The following is a 21,976-nucleotide window of genomic DNA, read 5'->3' as shown; positions in this document are numbered from 1 at the left end:
TAATTTTCACCTTTACGCTGATGATATCCAAATTTACATATCTTTCGACCCAATTGAAACTGGTTATGCCGTTGACAAATTAAACAAAGATCTTGAGAATATTACAGCCTGGTCCGAGTCAAACTGTTTAGTATTAAACCCTAGTAAATCCAAAGTTATGTTTTTTGGTTCCAAGAAACAGATTAACCAGGTGGAAAACCATCAACCGATTATCATTATCTCGGGAAATGAGATAGAACGTGTATCGGAGGCGCGAAATCTGGGAGTTTTGATGGATGAGTCATTGCGTTTCGAGGGTCACATAGCGCAAATTGCGAAGAACGCATTTTACAGACTTAAAGTACTTTATCGGATTCGCGATTTCCTTAGTGTTGATTTGCGAATTAAGTTTTGTCTTTCATTAGTACTCTCTAAATTTGATTATGCTGATGTCGTTTATGGCCCACGTTTATTAGCTAGTACAGACCGGATGGTGCAAAGAGTGCAAAACGCCTGCACACGTTACTGTTTTGGAGTCGCCCCGCGAGAGCACGTGACGCCATACTTGAACTCAGCACGTATTCTTAAAATGTCATTACGCAGAGAATTGCATCTTTCATCTCTGTTATTTGGTGTTTTTAAAACGTCTAAACCAGAGTATCTATTTAATAAGTTTAAATTTCGTGGTAGCAGGTCAAGCTTGTATGGAATCAGATCGGTTTGCGATGATTTGTTACTGCCTCGCTGTCACTTTGCCGTTTTCAAAGGTAGTTTTAAATACTCAGCAACAAAATGCTGGAATAACTTACCGCCACCTATCAAAAACTTAAATATAATTAGTACTTTTAAATTAAAACTCAAACAACAACTTCTAGAATTTCAAAGCAAGCTACCTCCTGGTACTAGAGTAAAACCGTCGTATCTGTAGTGGTCGAAATCGTTCTTATGCGCCGTTCAACTTTGTTAATCTCGGTACTTACTTATAGTAAAATTATTACATTCATGTTATTTATCTCCTCAATATATACTTTATTACCCAACGTATTTATTTAGCCTAAACATTAAACCTACTATCACCTATGTCAAAGTATCATACAGTATAATCTTATAAATATATCCATAAACATAAACATATATTTGCATACCTATATTATTTTTTACACAAACAGTCTTAGCCATACAGTTTCCGACAAGCAGCAAGTAAATTCGTATTGTACGAAGGGTCGGCCTGAAAACCAGCGTTGTAGTAGGTAAGCCTGCTGCAACACATGCTGAGGTTCGCTCCTTTTTAGCATCATAATTTTAAAAGTTTTTTATATCTACATGTAAACATAAATTTGTGCCTAATTAAGTTTCATTTTAAGGCTTGTAATGTTTTGTAGTATTGCCTGTAAACATGTTTCAATGTGGTGTTAAATAAAAATATTCTATGTCTATGTCTATGTCTATGATAGTTCACGTTTGGCAATTTGTTCTCTTTGCATGTTTGTCAAGCAGTTAGGTTAATTCAAGGAACATTTTTATATTTCTATCTTATTTCGTTTTTTTTTAATAATTATCTGGTGCTTTATTTTATGCATGGTGAGAAATATATTTTTTTTTTTTTTTATACTACGTCGGTGGCAAACAAGCACACGGCCTGCCTGATGGTAAGCAGTCTCCGTAGCCTATGTACACCTGCAACTCCAGAGGAGTTACATGCGCGTTGCCGACCCTAACCCCACCCCCTTCGTTGAGCTCTTATATTAAATTAATTTATCTTAAATACAGTCGAATACCTCATTGCGGGTATCTTACCAGTCAACCATAGGGCAAATCTGAAATGTGTCAAGGTGGGTGCAGTGACAATAAAACATGTTACCTCCTTTTCTACATAATTAGGCGTAGGACGCTGTCTTTTTAATTTCATTGTATGAAATCGAAAATCAACAATAATCGTTCTTTCACCGGTCTCCCTCATTGAAGTCGGTTTTTTTTTACTTAAGAATTATTTTACATTTATATTCTTGCCAAACTGCTACGTTTGATGGCGAGATGCGCTGAGTTTTTATACAATTTAACCTATTAAACTAATTTTACAGTACACATGGTGCTACTTTACCGCACTAGTGCGATAATCAGCACTTTACGTACCTATGTTGAAATTTAAAGTGCTATATGTATTAAAAAGCAGGCCGCCAACCGCCCTGGGTGGAGATCTTTGATTAAGAAACATACGGATATTTTTGAATCCCGTCGTCAAACAGATCTGGACGACAAGAGGGATGAGCTGAAAGCCCAACCACCAGCGGTGATCAGCTATAATTATATTGATGGTGTCCTCTCGTGCCCGTTGAGCGCACGGGTCTTTGCCAACAAGATCGGCTACGTCAGCCACACGAGAGCACATGAACGCCAAAAAAGGGGTTGAAGCAGTCGCCGTGGCCGAAAACGGTCAGGAGCATATATAATTGCTGATAACGGACTGCATAATGCATTAATAATCATAAATAAAACTTGTATTAGCAAAGGCATCCTAATGGTAGTTACAAATAGTGGCGATAATTTGACTTGTGAATGTAACTTGGATGTCGGTTGCTAATGGAACATATTTAGATATGTGATACACTAATGAAACATGTATATTATTAACAAATGTACTTTATTTCCATTTCTAACATATGCCTCTTGTAACATTTCAAATATGTTTAATACTAGTCACAGAAAAAATAAACTTCAATATTATATGTTGAATTCATAAATAAGCAAATTGTATTTAAATAACACAGGGTATAGTCGTTCGCTTTGTAGCTGGCCCTGAACGGCTAATCCTTTGTCTATCGTAAGTAAAACCGCACGTGCTACTAACCTGCAAAAAAGTTTCGTTCGCTTTAACCGGTTATTGAACTACGACTCTATGGGGATTGCAATAAGATTTAATACGAGTATAAATTAATGGAAAAAATATTGTAAGGCTGTGTGTGTGGTCCCTCTACGGTAACGGAGTGCCGGCGAGTCGAACGCTATAAGAACCAGTCTAAAATGTGTCATCGAGATGCGTAACAAAGACACGTAATCGGAGAGCGCACTCATACTGTTTTTTGAGTGTTGGACTAGCCCACGCTCGTGTGCCAATTAGAATTATTTTTTGCAGTTAGTAGCACGTGCGGTTTAACTTAAAATAGACAAAGGATTCGCCGTTCGTGGCCAGCTACAAAATGAATGACTACAACCATTTTATATGACGTTCCACTGCTTTAAGTCTTGCATCAGTCCGCGGAACCGTTCGGCGAACAGTTCGTTCGCGCGCGGCACGTACTGCTCGCGCTCGAAGTTCGGAGCGCCCGCTGCGTCTACTGTGACGAATGGCAGCACTGTCGCTGCGACAGCGAGGGCGATTGGGAGTTTCTGTTGCATGAGGAAAAATATAATTAATGCGAGACTAGTAAATAAACATAAAACATCGGAAATAAATTAAATAAAGGATGACTCACGCTAGAACGGCCGGGTCCGACCCGAGACGTCTGACATTTCGTTTTTCTAAGTTATATATGACGGGTGATCACTTGATGTTTTCTATGGAAAACTGAAATATGGGATGCCTCGGATCGGACCCGGACTGTACTAGCGTGCGTATCATTAATTCATTAGATATCGTCAGGTATTTATTGTATGTATGATTCCAAGAATGAAAATAATAGACCAGACAATAAAACATATTTCGTTGAATCTTTGACAAAACATGAAATTGGCAAAAATATTTTATTATTTATTTAAACTTTTTTGCACAAAATATATAAAACAATGTACAAATGGCGGACTTAATGCCAAATGGCTTTCTCTACCAGTCAACCATAGGGCCAAACAGAGATATCTAGAATTGGTGCAGAAAAAAAAAATATTGAATTAATTGCAGACCAAATATTTCAAAAGTAAAGGTTGGCCCTTTCCTATAATTTAGATACATCCTCGGTTGGTGTGCCTCGGTGGGATGCTACAACGCGATTGGTTGATGAGTTCGCATCACGCGCGCGATTGATCGCAACTAGTTACGTTAGACTGCACGCTAGGCTTGCATTCGTGCACAAAGATGTCACTGTGTATACACGCTATACTGGCACCATTCTCGGTGCCTGTAAGGCCCAGCACCTTTAAGAAGTAATAATTATACATCATCTCAATAACTTTAAACAATTTTTCAGTAAGTATTACATTGTCCTTCGTTTGCGTTAAGTTTCTTGTAAATGTTGACAAGTCAAGCATTAAATTATTACAGATTTTTAATGCATTTACACAACAATAATTATCTTATTTTTATTACCGCTTTTAAATCACTTTCAAATTCCTCCCGTCCATACTCCTCATCCGGCTTCAGACCGTATTTCGTCATCATCAGAGCCAGATTCTCGTAATAATGGTCCACCAGTTGGTGGTAGTGTCGCTGTCGGAACTGCTGGTCGGAACCTATCAAGGTGAAGTAGAGGAGATCGGCCACCGGACACCCCAGCCTGACCGTTTGGTAGTCTACGGGAATAACATGATATTCACCACCCTAAAAAAAATTAAAGGGTCATGGGTATTACTCGTAGTAGATGTATCACTATAACCCGATCAGCGAAAGATGGGTCCCGTGACACTAATCAGAGTTGATCCCAAACTTACATTAAAAATAATACCTACGTACCTTAAAATCACACAAATGTAGTCCAATGATATAAAGATAGTCCATATATTCATTGTGTATCTTTTTTTTATACATTTATAAAAATATTTGCCTCTTTGAATAATCACATTTAAACGAAGATATTCAAATTTGTTTTAGTTAATAGTTGGAAGTTTTTGGACTACCTAGGAGGTTCTACGGTACGTTTGTTAAAACCATAATATACGAAGATAACTAAAAATATTTATTTACCACTTCTTTATGTAGTAAATTACTAGGGCGATAGTCTCCATGAATAAGCACTGATGTTTTAAGAGGTTCACCGAAATCCTCAAGTTTACTCCAGCCCACTACTCCTTCTAGAACTCTTGAGAGTTTTTCTTTATCTTCTTCATCGACAACCGCCATTGCCCCATCAGTAATTCCTTCCCAAAGCGGACTTGTAATACCAGTTTCGGGCATCTTTAATATATCCCCAGCCAGTTTGAACTCTTCTGGACTCTCCTTCTTTAAAGCAAAAGAAAGAGCATGGAATCTGGCTAAAGTTTCTACAGATTTTGACGCATATTTCCAATCGATACTCTTGAATCTATCATAACATCCGTATCCTTTAGAAGCTAGATTCTCCATGACAATTATTGGGATATCATTATGATCATGATTGTAAATTTTTGGGAATGTAAATCTTTCTGTTATTCCATGGTTGTCTTGTAATTTTTCGTACGCATTTGCAATTTTTGTCAAGACGAACTTTTCGGAGTCAAAGATTTTCTGGCTTGTATCGTTGAAAAGGTCACCCATTGAGGCGACTTTTGCGAATAGTTCATGAGTACCTTCAGGAGTAGTGATGTACGCTTCATATAAAGTTGAGCTGTAGTTAGCTCCACCACTGCTAATAGGATTAATTTTCACTTTAGAGGCGCCCGGAAATTTATCCTTAACGATAATATTAAAAATTTCACGTCCTTTTTCCTCAGCGTTCGACATGGCTGACGTTTAAATAACAACTGTCTGTATGAAATACACTTATCTGTTTATTTTGTTATCTTTGATGTGTTTGCACTCTCAACTAAATGACTGCACTTATGTTTTGAATAGTATCCTAAGTCATTATTTGTTACAAGGCCTTATATATAACAAATAAAGATAAGGTTGAAAATAAGGTAAGCATATGTTTTATTCAATTTATACTATAACCAATATTGTTTACATTAGGCTAGCGGATATATTTTTTTAATTCTGGAAGTAGGGGATGAAGACAATTCTAATTAAGATGAGCGTTATCCTAATCTGTTCACATATATTTGAAAAATCCATACCTACGTACTGTTGTTCCTTGGGAGAATGTCGGCAGGAAGAATTTAGACGTCCGGGGATTTTTTTTGTCTGAAACCTTATCACATCATGAATTATTTTCTTAAAGCAGATGACCGTGGCATTAGGTATTTCTGTTGAAGACTAAGTTTTTGGCGAGGGGAGGTATTTTAAGACTCGTGCCTTCAACTTTACCCGTCACTATTCTCTTTTAGCCATCCGGCTGACCACTTTGAAGTCCATTTGCACGTAGCACAATACTTTGCTGTTAAGGGTATTGTGCTGTGCTTTATCTGTAATGAGAACCTTGCTTTTTACAACTGAAGTACGCCTTAACTCTTATCTCCAAGATATTTCGCTTCAGTTTCCCGGGTACTCAGTGCTAGTGATGTGCCTGTACATAGTAATTTTCCCGTGGACTTTTTTTATATAATCTGCCCAGGAACATAGAGTGATTTTGTTATGCCTGACCACATATTAAAAGTAGTTCAGTATGACCTACACTATTCACCCTTCAAAGTATGGTCAGACATAACAAAATCTCCTGTATGTCCAAGCAGAGTGTATCCTCATATATTATTATAGGTAAAATATCCAGTAACGAGCGTATGATAAGGTTGGAAACGTAACACAATAAATTGCCAACAATACCAGGTGGTATAAAAGTAGCTATGTTTTACGAATACTAAGAATTACTGGTCATAAATGATGATAATAATTATACATTACATTTTCACTGACATAAATTACACTTCAAGTTGGAACTATATAAGGATAGGGATAAGTTCGCCTTTGTACTAATCATGAGTGTTTTTTTTTTTCCTGTTTTGTTTTCATTATTGTACAATAAAGTGTTTTATTACTACTACTACTATATTACATATAGGTCTGGTAACCTAACTTCATACTTCAGATAGGATAGGATAGTACACGATTTGATAATAAGAAATGCAGCAAAATAACACATTTTATTTTAATTAAAACAAAAAATATTACTTTGCTTATCCGCGAGAAAATAACGTGCTAGTCAATCAGTGCTAACCCGTTATACTTACTTGCGTATTTTTACATGCAATTAATGTTCCCACCCTCCCACCGCAAAAACAACTACGCAAATAAATATAACAACCCATCACCGGAAATACAAAACTCGTCATGTGTTTCGCCTCTCTACGCAGCATCCTCAGGAGATGTTGACGGTCCGAAGTCCGACGACTGAGCTGTCTGTCAGCTGTGTGTGTTATATTGTCCTCTTGTTAAATCTTTTCTTCTTCACAAAAAAATTCCTAGAAAAATATTCCCGGGGATATTTTTACAAGGAAAATTCCGAAGGTAATGTTCCGCTGCACATCCCTACCCAGCCATTGCAGGTTACAGGACTTTGAAGATTATCTTGAAAGAGCTTCATTAGACCCGCTACTTTATTCTCTTTAAGCGTCCGGTGTTGACTTGCAGTGTCGTATTTACTTTATGAATGGCGTTGATGGTTGATAGTCTAGGTTTTTATTTGTCTTTTACGGAAGAGTTCTTATCAAGTGTTTTGCATATGCGTGTTTATTTCTCTAGCAGTGTATAAGTAGTTTCATTGTTTATCATACGTTACTGATATGCCATCTGATATGCTGATATGGAAAATTTTCAAAATTGCGAATTTTCTCATATTTTTGTATGGGGGTCGAATTTTTTTTGTTTCGTGTGGAGTTGCAGGTGTACATAGGCTACGGAGACTGCTTACTAGTAGGCGGGCTGTTTGTTGTTGTTTGACACCGACGTATTATAAAAAAAAAAACCTATAAAATTATCCTGAAATTTCCGAGACCTATCCAACTTTTTTAAACTTTCCGCAACTTGTAACCTGTAACTTATATAGGTTATGCAAAGCAGTGGTGGCCAAATGCATCTGACGTCTGACTTTCAATTTTCGTACGAAAGCTACCAACCTTTTTCTATCTTTTGTCTCAGTGTCTATGTCTCACTCGCATACAACTACTTTCCTCTTCCTCGCGTTGTCCTGGTATTTTTGCCACGGCTTATGGGAGATTGGCGTAGGAACTAGTTTTTACGAAAACGACTGCCATCTGTCCTTTCAACCCAGAGGGTAAACTAAGCCTTATTGGGATTAGTCCGGTTTCCTCACGATGTTTTCCTTCACCAAAAAGCGACTGGTAAATATCAAATGATATTTCGTACATAAGTTCCGAAAAACTCATTGGTACGAGCCGGGGTTTGAACCCGCGACCTCCGGATTGCAATACGCACGCTCTTACCTAACCACCAGCGCTTTTCATACAACTACATATAGTCCAAAAAATCTGGGTTAATTGCAATTAAGACCACAAATATTATGATGCATTTTATCGTGAGCGCAACCATAAATACAGATTACAATATTAATTAAACACACGCCAGTTGTTAAGTACTGAAATACGGAGTACAATTAAGATATACCATTTTTTTATGATTTTGTTCTTATTTTGATTCGACCTTGAAGATCGCTCACGCTGACCAATCAGCATGCGAAATTAAGTGACTTCGTGCGTTAGAGTGCACCATTCACCAAGACGATCGTCAAGGTCAGATCAAAACCAGTTCAAATTGTTGTATTAGAATCGGCGCCATGGTCTTTTTTTTTAGAGCACAATTATGTTTGGGCATGTTGAATCAGCTTAAATTCTCCACAGGATATTTGCGAAAAAAATCGGTATAATAACAATAGGATTGTTACCACAGGCTGCGTAGACAACATGCCAATCGTTCACGCTCCGTAGCGTAGCGTAGTTTTCTCTCTCTATCACTCTTCCATATTAGTGCGACACAGACAGTTGCGTTTCGTTGGCTACGGAGCATTAATGATTGGCATCTTGTCTATGCAGCTAGACTTATCTTTTAGGGCGTCCGCTATAAACGGGTGCAGTTGTCATTGTATATAGCATTGCTCATACTATTTTTCGTTAACCTGGGCTATAACCGCGAAAATCGAAGTTCGTCAATCGCAGGCATTTTTCTCTGTCACTCTAATTACGTCTTAGTGAGAGTAAAAGAGAAAGATCCCCGCAATTTGCGAATTTCGGTTTTCGCGGTAGGCCCCCTGCTCACCCGCGTCAACTAGCGGACGCCCTTAGTCATCCCTTCTGATTATTTTGCAAATGTTCCAAAAAACTAGTTTAGCATACCTAGAGTAGCATATCTGGTTATCCTTAATCTACACCCAACCTTCATAAGAACTTCAGAGCCCACAAATCATATCGCGCGCACGTTCGTAATTAGTCTCTACTATAAATTACGGGCAATTTATCCGTCTGGCTGTCCCATACATCACGCCATACATCAGCCCTGTTGACGCCTTTATACGCCGTTCCTCGTAAATGTGGCGTTCTGGCGTTCAGCAGTCAAAGACGAGTAAATGATAGAATGCGAATGTCAAAACACTAGAATGAATGTGTGTCCGATCTTGTTGAAGTTATGTTATGTGATCGATTGACGAATTTAGATTAAACTTAACCTATGTCGGTTAATACAACATATTTAATAACCAATGTGATAATAAAACAAGCACAACAACTAAACAAGGTAGTTTTAAGTTTTAGGACAAAGCTTGTTGCGGATTTTATGTTGTACCTACATTTATGACGAAGCCTGTGGCGGATTATCACGTATGTAGATTGGACGAAGTTTCTTGCGGATTCTGTTTAGTATCTATATTATTTTGACGAAGCTTGCGCTGTGGATTTGGATGATGGTTATGGATTCTCCTAATTGTAAGTACCTTTTATTATGTTTTCTTTTAAAATATAGATGATGATTGAGATAAAACAAGTTCATAGAAGGGCAGCTATTGAATGTTCCATTATATACTTACCTATTATGTTAAGGATGTATAAGATACAGTATGTATGTATGTATGTATATACTTTATTGTACATAGAAATAAAAACACGAAAAACACAGTTACAGAGTAAATTAAATACAACAAAGGCGAACTTATCCCTGTATGGGATCTCTTCCAGTTAACCTTTGAGGAAATGAGTAAAACAGAAGTAACGGTGAATGAATGACAAACACAAACAAAAGTGTACAATCACTGAAATTAATGAAATGCACGTTTTGAATACACATTGATACAAATATACATAGATAGAAAAATAACCATAAAATAATGCATACATATATATATAAATAAAAATAAATAAATATTCAATATATAATATAAATAAATATGAATTCGAACCACAAAAGTAAAGGAAATTAAAAAAGTAGAAGTACTCAATAGAACTAGGAAGTCGTAACCAAAGTATCGGTAAGCCACAATTTTTTAAGCTTCTCCTTGAGTGATGCTACAGATTGGGATTGCCTCACGGACACCGGAATCTCGTTCCATAACTTGACGGCATGGACAGTAAAGGATTTCTTGTATGTGCGCGTCGTATTGGAAGGAATCGTGAGTAAAAGATTGGTGCTTCATCGAAGGCGATGACCACTACCAGCAGCTAAATAACTAAACCTTTCGGAAAGGTAAGGTGGTGAAGCAGGATTAAATAGAACATTGAAAAGCAATGATAGGACATGCACATCTCGTCGACGACGAATCGGAAGCCATGTGCCCCTTCAACTCAGTCCGGCTGCCCGCAGCTCTGCGTCGACGGTGCGCTGTACCGTGTGCGCCGCCCGACCCCATAGCCTGCTCCCATGCGGCCTCTATGTGAACGCGATTCTAGCCGTGTTGTCCTCTGGATTTCTTGTCCCAGTCAATTTCTTGAATGACCGGGACTGTCAATAAACTGCTAATGTTACAGTACACACTACTGTAACTGCAACTAAATCACCTCCAACTCCAAAACAGGTGTTACTGTATCATTAATATCGCAACCATCTCGATAACCATATTTCCGCCGCGCACTCACCGCCATAAATCCTCAGCCTTCAGATTATTGAATTAATAAGATGTTGAAACAGCCATAGCGCGAAAGTTAATTGCGCCTCTGATTTATCACCCGCATTTACATTATTTATACGTGAAAATATGAATATTCCAACCCAGTTCCCAGACTTCGTTTAAAACGCGTAATTAACAATTTATCATTGTGATAATAAAATAACGATTGAATTAATTAAATACTTTAACTGGACAATATTTTGATAGCTATCTCAAGTGTGGTGTAATGGCCAGTTTATAGTGGGCAAGTCTAATTATAAGCTTCACGGGACGTTAATTTCTTATGATAATGTCTTAACTGTTATGCGGTTAAAATTATTACGTCACTTGCTCTATGAGACAACATACTGTTAAATTTATAAAAAGTATAAGTACCTGTTGAGTTGTCACATTCGGACATTTCAAATAAAATCTTCTGTACTTTTTACACGACTGTCCAAAAACAGGTGAAAAAAAAAAAACTTATTAGTAAATTTGATGTGAATGAAAATCTGGTTGGATCAACTTTTTTTTTGTTTCGTCTCCCAAGAGACACTGGTAGCATAGTTTTATAGAAGAACTACGTTCCACTAAAGGGCTCACTGATTACTATTTCGCAGGACGATATCGGCCTGTCAGTTATTCGCAATAGCTGTTAATCGCGAATATCTGACAAGCCAATATCATCCGGTTATGAAACGGGCTTATAACTGTCGTGTTATTTCCATTTGTTTGCCACCAAGTTGTTACCAGTGTTACTGGGATTTTCCCACCTTTTACCAGTGGCTAGCTTCTGGGAAAAAAATCCCAGTTGTTACCAGTGGTAACAACTTGATGTTAACTAGTGGGAATAACCCTAACTGCCTTAATGTTTGCTTATTTATTTTAATACCATAAAACCACGGTTTTAAAAGTGACCCAGAAGACCGTAACCATGGCAACGAGAAAAAAGAAAAAAGTAATTCTTCAATTAAATTTATAGCCATTCTTATGTAGGAGTAAAACATGACTTAGGTACTAAATAAAAGTTGTCTATTATAATATATTTATGCAAAATTATTCTATTCGTTTTATTACACCCACCCTCATCATTAATGTTAACTTTTGCAAAATGTTCCGTACATTTATTAGCAATATAGGTATCCGCCTGTAGGTATCAGTTGAAGTCACACACACAACAATTATGTCATCTATTTACAACGAGAATCTGAAATTAGAGTCGAACCAAGCTAACTCTGCACTTTATTGTCGGTAAGTGTGGAAATGTGAGTGTGAGTGATGTGTGGAGAACCTGCTAACGAAGGCGCCGTTGACGTGCGCTGTGCGGACCCTTAACCTAGTAGCCGAGAGCATTGATTTGTTTTGGTGTTCACTGACTGAATTCACAAAGTCTACATTGTTCACATTATGTTATATGCGCCATAAGTTAAAATATTTTTTTGTTAATAGTTACACTGCCTTAGGTTTAGTACCTGTAAAGATAGTTGTAAGTGTGGAAATAAATAAAATAAAAAAATAAAAAATAAAATGTTATTATTAATGTAAAATTTGTATAAAAATATAAATTACAAATATTTGGGCACAGTCTTCCACAGATCGACCTAGTCCCAAACTAAGCAAAACTATGGGTACTAGGCGACGATATTCTTACCTATACAGATAAATACATACCTACTTACATATTTACATAGAAAACACCCATGACTCAGGTATTCATCACACATATAAATGTTCTTACCGGGATTCAAACCCAGGACCATTGGCTTCATAGGCAGGGTCACCCACTAGGCCAGACCGGTGACGCGTGTGTGACGTCATGAAACTCCATGACTTTGTTCTTCAAGTCCGTGCAAAGTTAGAGTAGACGGACTTGGTTTTCGCACCAATGACATGCTCAAAAGCCTACTTCAAGACTGATCAAATGTTCATTCATTTTTATCATGATTCAAGTAAAAGTTTTTTTCATAAAAATTAGGAGCGGAAAACCAATTCCATACAATTTTAGTGTATAATGATTTCTATAATATTAATATCCAAATTGGAAGATTATAACTACGTTTTATGGAGAATCGATCAAGTGACTTCATCCCGTTTCCTCTGAAATCTTATTTACCTACTCAGACAATCATTCATTACCGATTTTGTATGTATATAATAAAACTTTTTAACAAAAATTAAACCGACTTCAACTATTACCAAAAGCGCCATACATGTACCTATAACATTTGAAGAGTTCCCTCGATTTCTCCAAGATCCCATAATCAGACCCCGACTTGGTGCCAACGGGACCATCTCGGGATTATACCCGTTCGATTTAAAAAAAAAATTGAAAATCGGTTCACGATTCTCGGAGATATCGAGTAACATACAAACAAAAAAAAAAACAGTCGAATTGAGAACCTCATTTTTTGAAGTCGGTTAATAATAATAGTACATTACGATACAAGTGCGAAAAATAGGAAATTCGACACGAGTTGCGAATTACCTATTCGCACATGTATCGTACAACGTTTTACAGTACATATGCTACACTAGTGCTATAAAGTAGCCCCATATGTACTGTAAAAGTTATTTTTAGTGTTGACTTGGGTCATAAATTAAAAACATTTTTGAAATTAAATATTTACGTATATTTTCTTCGCTTTATGTACTTTAACAACAAATTATGTTTAACATTGCAGTTTCGGCATACACATTATTCGGTTGATATCAGATCTGTAATAACACCACATCTTTCCAAGGATAACTTTTATAGTTTCGCAACATTTTCAGAAGAGTTTTAAATGTAGTGCTTATATAATTGTGTACTCAAACGGGTTACATTTAAATTGATGTAATCAACTGATACGAAACTACGAAAGATAGGTATCCATAAACACAACAAGACAAAATAGCAGTAGAATCGCTTCCTACTCAGTGAAGTGACTATCTTGTAACTTTTAGCGTTAATGTAAATCTATGAAGTAATGTGTTGAGATTCTGTTATTAAGATCTTATCGGTTTAACTAGTTGGAAAGTTGAAGTGAAAATTAATAAAATAAGATCGTTAAGGTAATCTTAATGAAGACGCTACGCTACGCGTCGGTACTACGCTTTATAATACAAGATATGTGCCTCATTGTCACCAAATAATACGAAACACGTTGTTTCCTTTCGACACCTAATCTTACCCATCGATCGAAAAGTATATTTCATGGAGTAGGTAGAGTCTGGCCATAAAAATAACTGTACGTTATTAAGTAAGATGCTTGTATAAAATAATGGTCTGTTCTAACGGCATTTTTGTCGCATTTTAAATTTTCAGTGGCGCAAACCGTCCTTTGTGTCGATGGATCTGATTAATCGTCTAATGGATACATACTCTTGTGTTGAAAATACCCGAACGATTACCTGTTTCAGTCCGAAATCGGTACAAGGATTCGTTCGTGTATTCTTAACAAGAACAGCTTTAATAATACAAACACAAATTAACAATTCTAATTTGTAACAACTTATTGAAAAAAAAAACTATTCAAATTACATCTATAGATTTGGTACATAAAAATTTTGTTAGTCTAACTAGAAAATAAACGCTTGCGCGATTCAAAGCTTAAATTGGCCATATATAGGGCATACCTGACCAAAATGCTCCAGGGCAATCCTTCACGTTTTGCGATAACACTGAATCACTATTTAAAGCACTAGCGTCGATCATCAAACTAATAGGTATGCCCGAATATGTACAGCATGATTTACAGATGAGCTCTCACAATAATCAGTGCACTATAACATACATTACGAGTAGAGATCACAGCTGCGCGGCCCTCGCGGGCTTCGTCGATGATATGAGCCGACTAGAACCTCGGAACACTACGATATATTTACACGCTCCTCGGTTGCGAATGTCCTTTTGGCTTGGGCGTTAGCGGTCGGCGCCCCCTTTCTTGTGTTGGAGCGCCGCCGCACCTCACGGGTGCAGCGGCCGCGGCCCGAACAGCGGGTACGACGGGAAGTAGGCGGCCAGCGATGGATGCGGGGGCAGCGGGAACAGCGGCGGCGACGACACCAGGTGCGACGGCTTGCTGTACGGGTGGAACCGCGGCGTCAGCGGTGACAGCGGCGGAGTCGGGTACGTCCGCTGCAGCAATGGGTGCGTCGCGCTGAGCATCGACAGACTTGGACTCGATTCACCGCTGGCAGTGTGCGAACGTAAATGCTGTAATAGCTCCTCAGACGTCGAGAACCGCTTCCCACAATAAGCGGAATCTCCGGCCATCCAGCTACAGACAAAAGGCAGCTGAGATGCAGCCGCCAAAGCAGCCAGCTGAGCGTGCGCATAGGCAGCAGCCGCGGGGTGACTAGTCGGTAACGGGAACGGAGTCTTCGCGTGGTCGCATTGCGTGCACCCAGCCGGGCAAACTGCAGATTTGAGCAAATGCGAACTCAACGAACAACCCGTGCAGTACGGATCTCTGCACACTCCTAGATCTCCACCAGGCGCTTTCATTCTCGCGTATGCTAAGTACGGGTTCAACCCAGTTTTCAGAGCGTGATGCTGCGCTGCCATAAGACTGCTCGTCATTAAATCCATGTGTAAAGGAAAGCCTGTGGGTGGCAAGCCTCCTAGAAAAGCTGATGATGTGACAGGTACGCTCGGTTTGAAGCTTGAAGGTTCTTTGGTGTCAGCACTGGACGATAGACTGGTTGGCGTGAAGGGTAACTTGGATGTGGATGAATTACTAGCAGAGTCTGATTTGGTTGGGTTCGGAGAGCCATGTAGAGGACTCGACCGTTCGTCTGATTTTTCTGACGGCGTTTTGTGATTAGCGGGCGGAGAGGTTCTCTGAGAGGACGAGCTCTGGTTGCTCCCGCAGCGCGCTTGCACAGGGGTTGTCGATGCGCTACCTTTAGAGGAAGGCGTCTTGGAGTGAGCATTTACGGATGACGATCTTTCCTCTGGCGTTCTAGTCTTTTCTCTCGCAGTGAGGCACGACTCATAAGGCTTGAAGCTGGGCTTGTTATCCATATGCGGTTTATCTTCATACTTCTTGCTGGCCTTTTCCGCAGCGGAGATAAGCTTGGGGTTCGGCGTGTCAGCGCCGATGGCGCTGCAGGTTTGCGCGAGGAGCGCCAGCGGGCTCTTTTTCGCGTCGAGCTGTAACAAAAGGAGAAGCCGTCAGTTTATGAAATGAAACGTCCGGGTCGAGGTTGCGAGTGACGGGCGCACAAAGGGACCGCGGGGCGCCGAGGGCGATGGGAGGGGTGGGGGAGTCCAATCACGCGGCCGACGCGCCATTATCCGCGCGTCTGGCAGCCGTCGGCTCCGCTTGACATTTCACTCGGCTCCCGCATGATGTAATCTCGCTGTGAAAAGGGCAATTTGTGCCGGTGAATTTGCGGCGCGCCCGGACTCGCGCGTTGTCACGTCTATTGTCACGGGACTCACTATTATTTCGAGCGAGTATTGGGGTGGTTTTTGCGGTTGTTGTGTCAACATTTTAGTTTGATTGTGGAGGGTGACGTGGGACTAATTGGATTCTTAGCAGAGTTTAATAGATTCGTGACGTTATGTTACTTTAAACGTTAACATAATTTTAAAACATAGTTAATAAAATGCAAATCAGCTAACGATAAGCATTTAGAAAGTGTGAAGCCAAATAAAAAAGATACCCTACTTATTAATAAGCATACCGTGAATAAAAACATTGAATTTGTTTTGCAATTTTTATAAAAACGTGATGATAATGTTTTAGCCGTAAACATTAGTAGCAATAATTTAAATTTTGCCTCATTACAAGCGGTGCATTAGATCTATCCGCCTTAAATTGAACCATGGTATAATTTACTCAATACCCACACAATACGCGTGTGTTTATACCATAACAAAGCCGTGCATAATCTCGACCGTTAATCATGAATGCCTATTCGCGGAATGAAGCAAAGCCTTCGCGAATTGCGTTAAAACGGAACAAAATATTCGCAATTATCTCACGTTTACGCGAAACTGTGAAATTCGCCGCGAATCATTCGCGATAAAGTTATGATTCTGTACGCTTGTCTACGAAAATAATGAGTTTTTGCCGTTTTGTTTTTGAATTTATCTCATGTTTGAAGCATAAAGTTGATGAATAACAGCCGAGAAAATGCGATTTCATGCTTCCCGGTGGTTTATGAAAATATTATTTTGGTTAGAAATAAATATATGAGTGACTGTAAAACAACAATGTATTTATATTAAGTAGATAGTCATTCAAAATTCGAATATTCTTGTAATATTGTTATTGTGTTAATTAGGACATTACTTCTTCATCTATTCGAAATGAATACGAAATACAAACTTTAGATAAATTATTAATATTAGAGTTCAACGAGGGGGGTGGGGTTAGGGTCGGCAACGTGCATGTAACTCCTCTGGAGTTGCAGGTGTACATAGGCTACGGAGACTGCTTACCATCAGGCAGGCCGTATGCTTGTTTGCCACCGACGTAGTATAAAAAAAAAAAAAATTAACCGAAGATTTTGATAACAATCTCTCATTGAGTATTATATAGAAATAACTTTTTTATTTACCTATGTTTATGTTATTATTTTTAATTACCTAAGTGTATGTCTGATTTGGTATTGGCAAGATAGAGATCATACTGCATTATTCAAGGTCAAGTTTATATATTTTTTTAATTATATTTATTGAGATAACAATATACATACTGGATATATACAGATGATTACTATAACTAGCTTATATCTAAAGTTATAAGTTCATATTTTAGTTGTGTAATGGCTGATTTCAAACTAAACATGAAATAGCTTAATTACTGCCACGTCCTTCCTCAGGTACATAGCACTAAGTTTCTTGGCGTGACGTTAGACACGGCCTTGAAATGGAATGCCCATATTGATGTCGTGTGTGGCAAATTATCTGGTGCCTGTTTCGCACTGAGCAGGCTGGCGCGTATATTGCCGCACCAGCAACTAAGGGCTAGCTACTTCTCGCTGTTCCATTCGGTGATGTGCTATGGTCTAGAGTTCTGGGGCACGGCTGCGGAATGGCAGCGTGTATTCATTTTGCAGAAACGTGCAGTACGGATTATATCATATGCCCCACACGGAACACCCGCTAGGCAACTCTTCGTAAATAGTAACATAATGACACTCACATCACAATACCTATTTTACATAATTAAATATATTAGAAGTAACATACACCTATTTCCAATAAAGACATTTAAAAGTTCACGTATTACACAAAAACACAAAAATATGTTGGACTCGACATGTTGTCGACTTGCGAAATCCAACAAAACGGTATATGTTGCGGGGCCAGGTATCTATAATAAACTACCCGGCAACATAAAGATTATTGAAAATGACCTGATATTTTACAATCGATTAAAAAAATGGCTGACTACAAATGCCTTTTATGACATGTCAGAATATAATGATTTGAATTTTAATTTAATTTAATTTATTGGATGTATGAATTGTGTTGATTATTAATATTTTATATTGTTATATTTTATATTATTTAATTTGATAATTTTGACATGTCAGAATATTATAATAATAATTTAATTTATTGGATATTTGAATTGTTTTGATTATTTTTATACTGTTTTTATTTTACTGTAATTGAATTTGATTATTATTATTTATTATCTTAATTGTACTCTTAATTGACATAGACCTAATTATATATTGTATTACCTTTTGACTTGTAAAATTTGCAATTTTATCAATAAAGGAATATGAATATGAATATGAATACTATTGCTTTACTAGTATTTTCTAACATTTTCTCGTTTCAACTATTTTTATACTTCATATAAAAACTAAAGATTTCTGGCTTTTAGTTTGTTTAAACGTGTGTAGTAAAAATTACAAACTACAGCGCAAATTTTATTTCTAAATAAATTGACATATGAAATAACGGAGGAGAAATGAAAATAAAAATGCTAACGAAAATGATTATCCAGTAAAAATTAATTGCCTCTCTATTGTTATTTTTATTTTCATTTAGTGTTTTTTGTATACATAGTGTATCCAGTTAACTGATTTGTCTTATTCTTTTGGTTAGCCCAAAAGTTCAAAACTTTAATGATCAGTCAAGTGTAAAAATATGGGTGTACACATCTTACTCAAAAATATGTCCCATAGCATCTTATTCCAGTGTAATAAGAGCGTAGTACCATATTTATGAGACGATTCTTTCGATACATATTTTTGCACTTGACTGAACAAAAATCGGTTTTTAAATCCAATTAATACTTTAAAGTTTTTTCTAAGATTAGAGTAGATTTATACCAGAAATCTTGTGACAAGACCGATCACTTAATATTTATGAAATGACGAAAAGCAGGTGGGGGATGAAGAACAAACAAAGCCCGGTACTTACGAAAAAAAAACCAATGGCAGCATTGCAATGTAGACGTTAAAATGTGATTTTATTTACAAAACTCAAAAGCAGAGGACTTGAAAGTATTTTTTTTACGAATCTACTTCCACGACATCAATTAAGAAGTTGAAGCTTTCTTGAAATATTTTTATTTTATTGACCGCAGCATTTCAAATTGCATGTCCGTTGATTCATTGCTTCGGTCGTTAATGCCAGTTCCTGTGCTCATTATTGTCTATTATCCATTCTTTTCGTAATTATCCAGTTTTACGACTCTGTTTACATTATCACAAAGAGTAATATTCTAGTTAGAATTGTATATGTCAGTGGTAAAGAACGACTAGTTATTAAAGTCATTGTTATGAGAAGTTATTGTAGCATTTATGTCCTGTTTCGCGATTTATTTGTTCAAGAATAATTTACGAGGGTGTATATCAAATTTGGAAACTTGAACAAAGAACGAGACTTTCTTTATGATGCGTGTTTTCGTGAGTTCAATGTTATTGTTTACGTATTCAAAGTTATTTTTAATTAATTAATCGTTTCTCGCCTCTTTGTTCTGTAATATCTTCAATATATTAACTAAGCTTAAGATTTAAAATTGATACTACTTTATATTATCTCCAGAACTAAAGTTTCAACATTTTAGTTTTACTTAAATCAGAACTAACTTTGCTAAAAGCTCTTAATGAAACTTACCGTGGTAGGTAAAGGCGACAGATAATCCGGCCGTAAATACTGATTGCTTGACGTGAGCATGTTGCCCCACAATCCGTTAGATTCCAGCTTAAAAGATTAATCACACACAACACTTCACTACACTAATCCGTCATATCCGTTCACAAATAGCACGTGCGTCTCGTTCGGCGGTCGGCAGCGGACTGAGCGCTTGGCCCCCCCCTTCCCTGACACCTTGTCACTCGTCGCCGCGCCATTTTTGCATTCTGTGTACTTTGCGGGAGCTTTGCCGTCTTATCCCCACCGCTGTTTGACACCCCGCTGGTCGCCCCGTCCCGCTCGCGCTTGGGAAAAATTTATAAGTCGTTTTCCCTCGTTTTGATGAAAGGATTATATAAAATATGCAACGCAGTCAAACGCTAGTGACGACAGAGATGCATCGCGGGGAAATTGAATGGGGTAATTTAGTTTTGAGCGGTTTGAGTTGCGGTTTAGCGCGGCTTTTTATTTGTTTTTTCGTAAAGTAAAATAGTTTCGTACAGCGAGATTTGAAGCTATATGCCAAGCTTATCTAAACTTAATTTAGGGTTGTTAAGATTATTTTCTTATTTAATCAACACCAAGTTGAGATTTGTTTAAAGAAAATTTGATTTGAAGTTCGAATTGATCTCCAAGGTGCACGCAAGCTACATTTTGTGATTTGAGGTAGGGCTTTCATATTTTTGTCTATACTTACAAACAATAGGTTTTTTTTGTCGAATATCTAATGATAAGCAATCCTAAATGTTTTATAACAAAATAAATACTCAAATTAGTCAATAAAATGGCTTATTCTTGCGTAAGCCAGGTAATAAGCAAAGCCAACCCTCATTTAAGACCACCGGCCGCGTTTTTAAAAAACGCACTTCACCACTTCCATTATTGACGAACCTGACTCATCGCAATTTCTGTAATCTAACAAAAGGGACTGTAAACAGTAATGATTCTCCAATTTTTGTTTGTAAAAATGCTTAACGAGGGTTCAACTTTAAAAAAAGAAAGTGACTTAACTGCCTTGTTATTTTTATGAATTAAGCTCTTTTGAAAATTGAAAGGATGATTGTAAAATATTTGGGTGGTCTTTGTTCTATGTTTAATGCTATCTATATTAAGGTTTTCTGTTTTCATGGATTTCTCACATTTTTAAATGACGGTTTAAGGATAATCTTGGTCTTAAATGATAGTCTTAGGGTCTCCCCAAACCAGTCGACGCGGAGTCGGCTTTCGCCGAGTGTTTTACACCACACTATTCGCATTTAGCCGATCGACCGTCTCCGCGGTTGGACACCTGCGTTTAGCAGTCTCATCCTCCTTGCGGCCGTAGAGACGCCCGATCGCCTGCGACTTGCTATCGCAACAGTTGTAAAGCGACGGTCGGCTCTCCCGTGCTCCGTCCTGCCGTCGAGACGTCAGACAGCACACGTACAGCCGTTGAGTCCGACGAACAGATGTAGGACAGCGGGTGATCGGCAATCGTAAATCTCATTTTTGGAGACTGGTTGTTAGTAACAACCTGAGTTTGAAATTGAACAGGCCTGTAAGATTATTTTCCTTGGTAATTGTTACATATTATATAATAACCTGTGATGATGGATATTTTACTTGCACACTTGATCACTATACTTAGAGTCAGACACGTCATATAAACACTTATATTTACCGACTAATATTATTAAATGTTCCTCCGTCATTATTACTTCCGTGTTGTCAGATCTATTGCAGATTTGAATGTGGGTAATAATTCAAATGAACAAATACAAACGCATCAGTAGCTACTTCGGCCGTCATCGGCTCTGTTCGGCCGTCGTCAGCTATGTTCGGCCGTCGAAGACGCTGAACGGCTTCCCCCGGCTCTGACCGGTCCTTATCGTAGGTACTCGGCCGTGATCGGAGCCGTTCAACTCTTTCCGGCACCGTACGGCGGTATAAGGAGATTTATGAATGCGAACGTGTGCGGTAGGCTGCAAACAGCGTCGTACGAATGCGAACAGCTTTACGGCAAAACGCCGTTTTCCCGTCGAAAGACGTCGTTTCGCGTGAG

At 38.0% G+C, this 21,976-nt stretch overlaps 2 protein-coding genes across 2 annotated transcripts; both read right to left on the bottom strand.

Annotated features, from left to right (window-relative positions):
* Window positions 1-2,603: 2,603 nt before the first annotated feature.
* LOC133520367 (uncharacterized) lies at window positions 2,604-5,715 on the bottom strand. Its single transcript, XM_061854747.1, has 3 exons — window positions 4,874-5,715; window positions 4,280-4,510; window positions 2,604-3,366 (listed from the first exon to the last, which is right to left on the bottom strand). Exons 1-3 carry the CDS (start codon window positions 5,606-5,608, stop codon window positions 3,196-3,198), a joined length of 1,137 nt encoding a protein of 378 aa, XP_061710731.1. The 5' UTR covers window positions 5,609-5,715; the 3' UTR covers window positions 2,604-3,195.
* A 7,738-nt stretch (window positions 5,716-13,453) lies between these two features.
* LOC133520366 (zinc finger protein Elbow) lies at window positions 13,454-20,152 on the bottom strand. The gene is made up of 2 exons (XM_061854746.1): window positions 19,918-20,152; window positions 13,454-15,981 (listed from the first exon to the last, which is right to left on the bottom strand). The coding sequence occupies exons 1-2, from the start codon at window positions 19,975-19,977 to the stop codon at window positions 14,794-14,796; spliced, it is 1,248 nt and encodes a 415-aa protein (XP_061710730.1). The 5' UTR covers window positions 19,978-20,152; the 3' UTR covers window positions 13,454-14,793.
* Window positions 20,153-21,976: the final 1,824 nt, after the last annotated feature.

The sequence above is a fragment of the Cydia pomonella genome, chromosome 8, assembly GCF_033807575.1.
Source record: "Cydia pomonella isolate Wapato2018A chromosome 8, ilCydPomo1, whole genome shotgun sequence".
NCBI lineage: Eukaryota > Metazoa > Arthropoda > Insecta > Lepidoptera > Tortricidae > Cydia > Cydia pomonella.
Note: the sequence above shows the minus strand (reverse complement) of the source record. Positions and strands in the feature narration are given on the sequence as shown.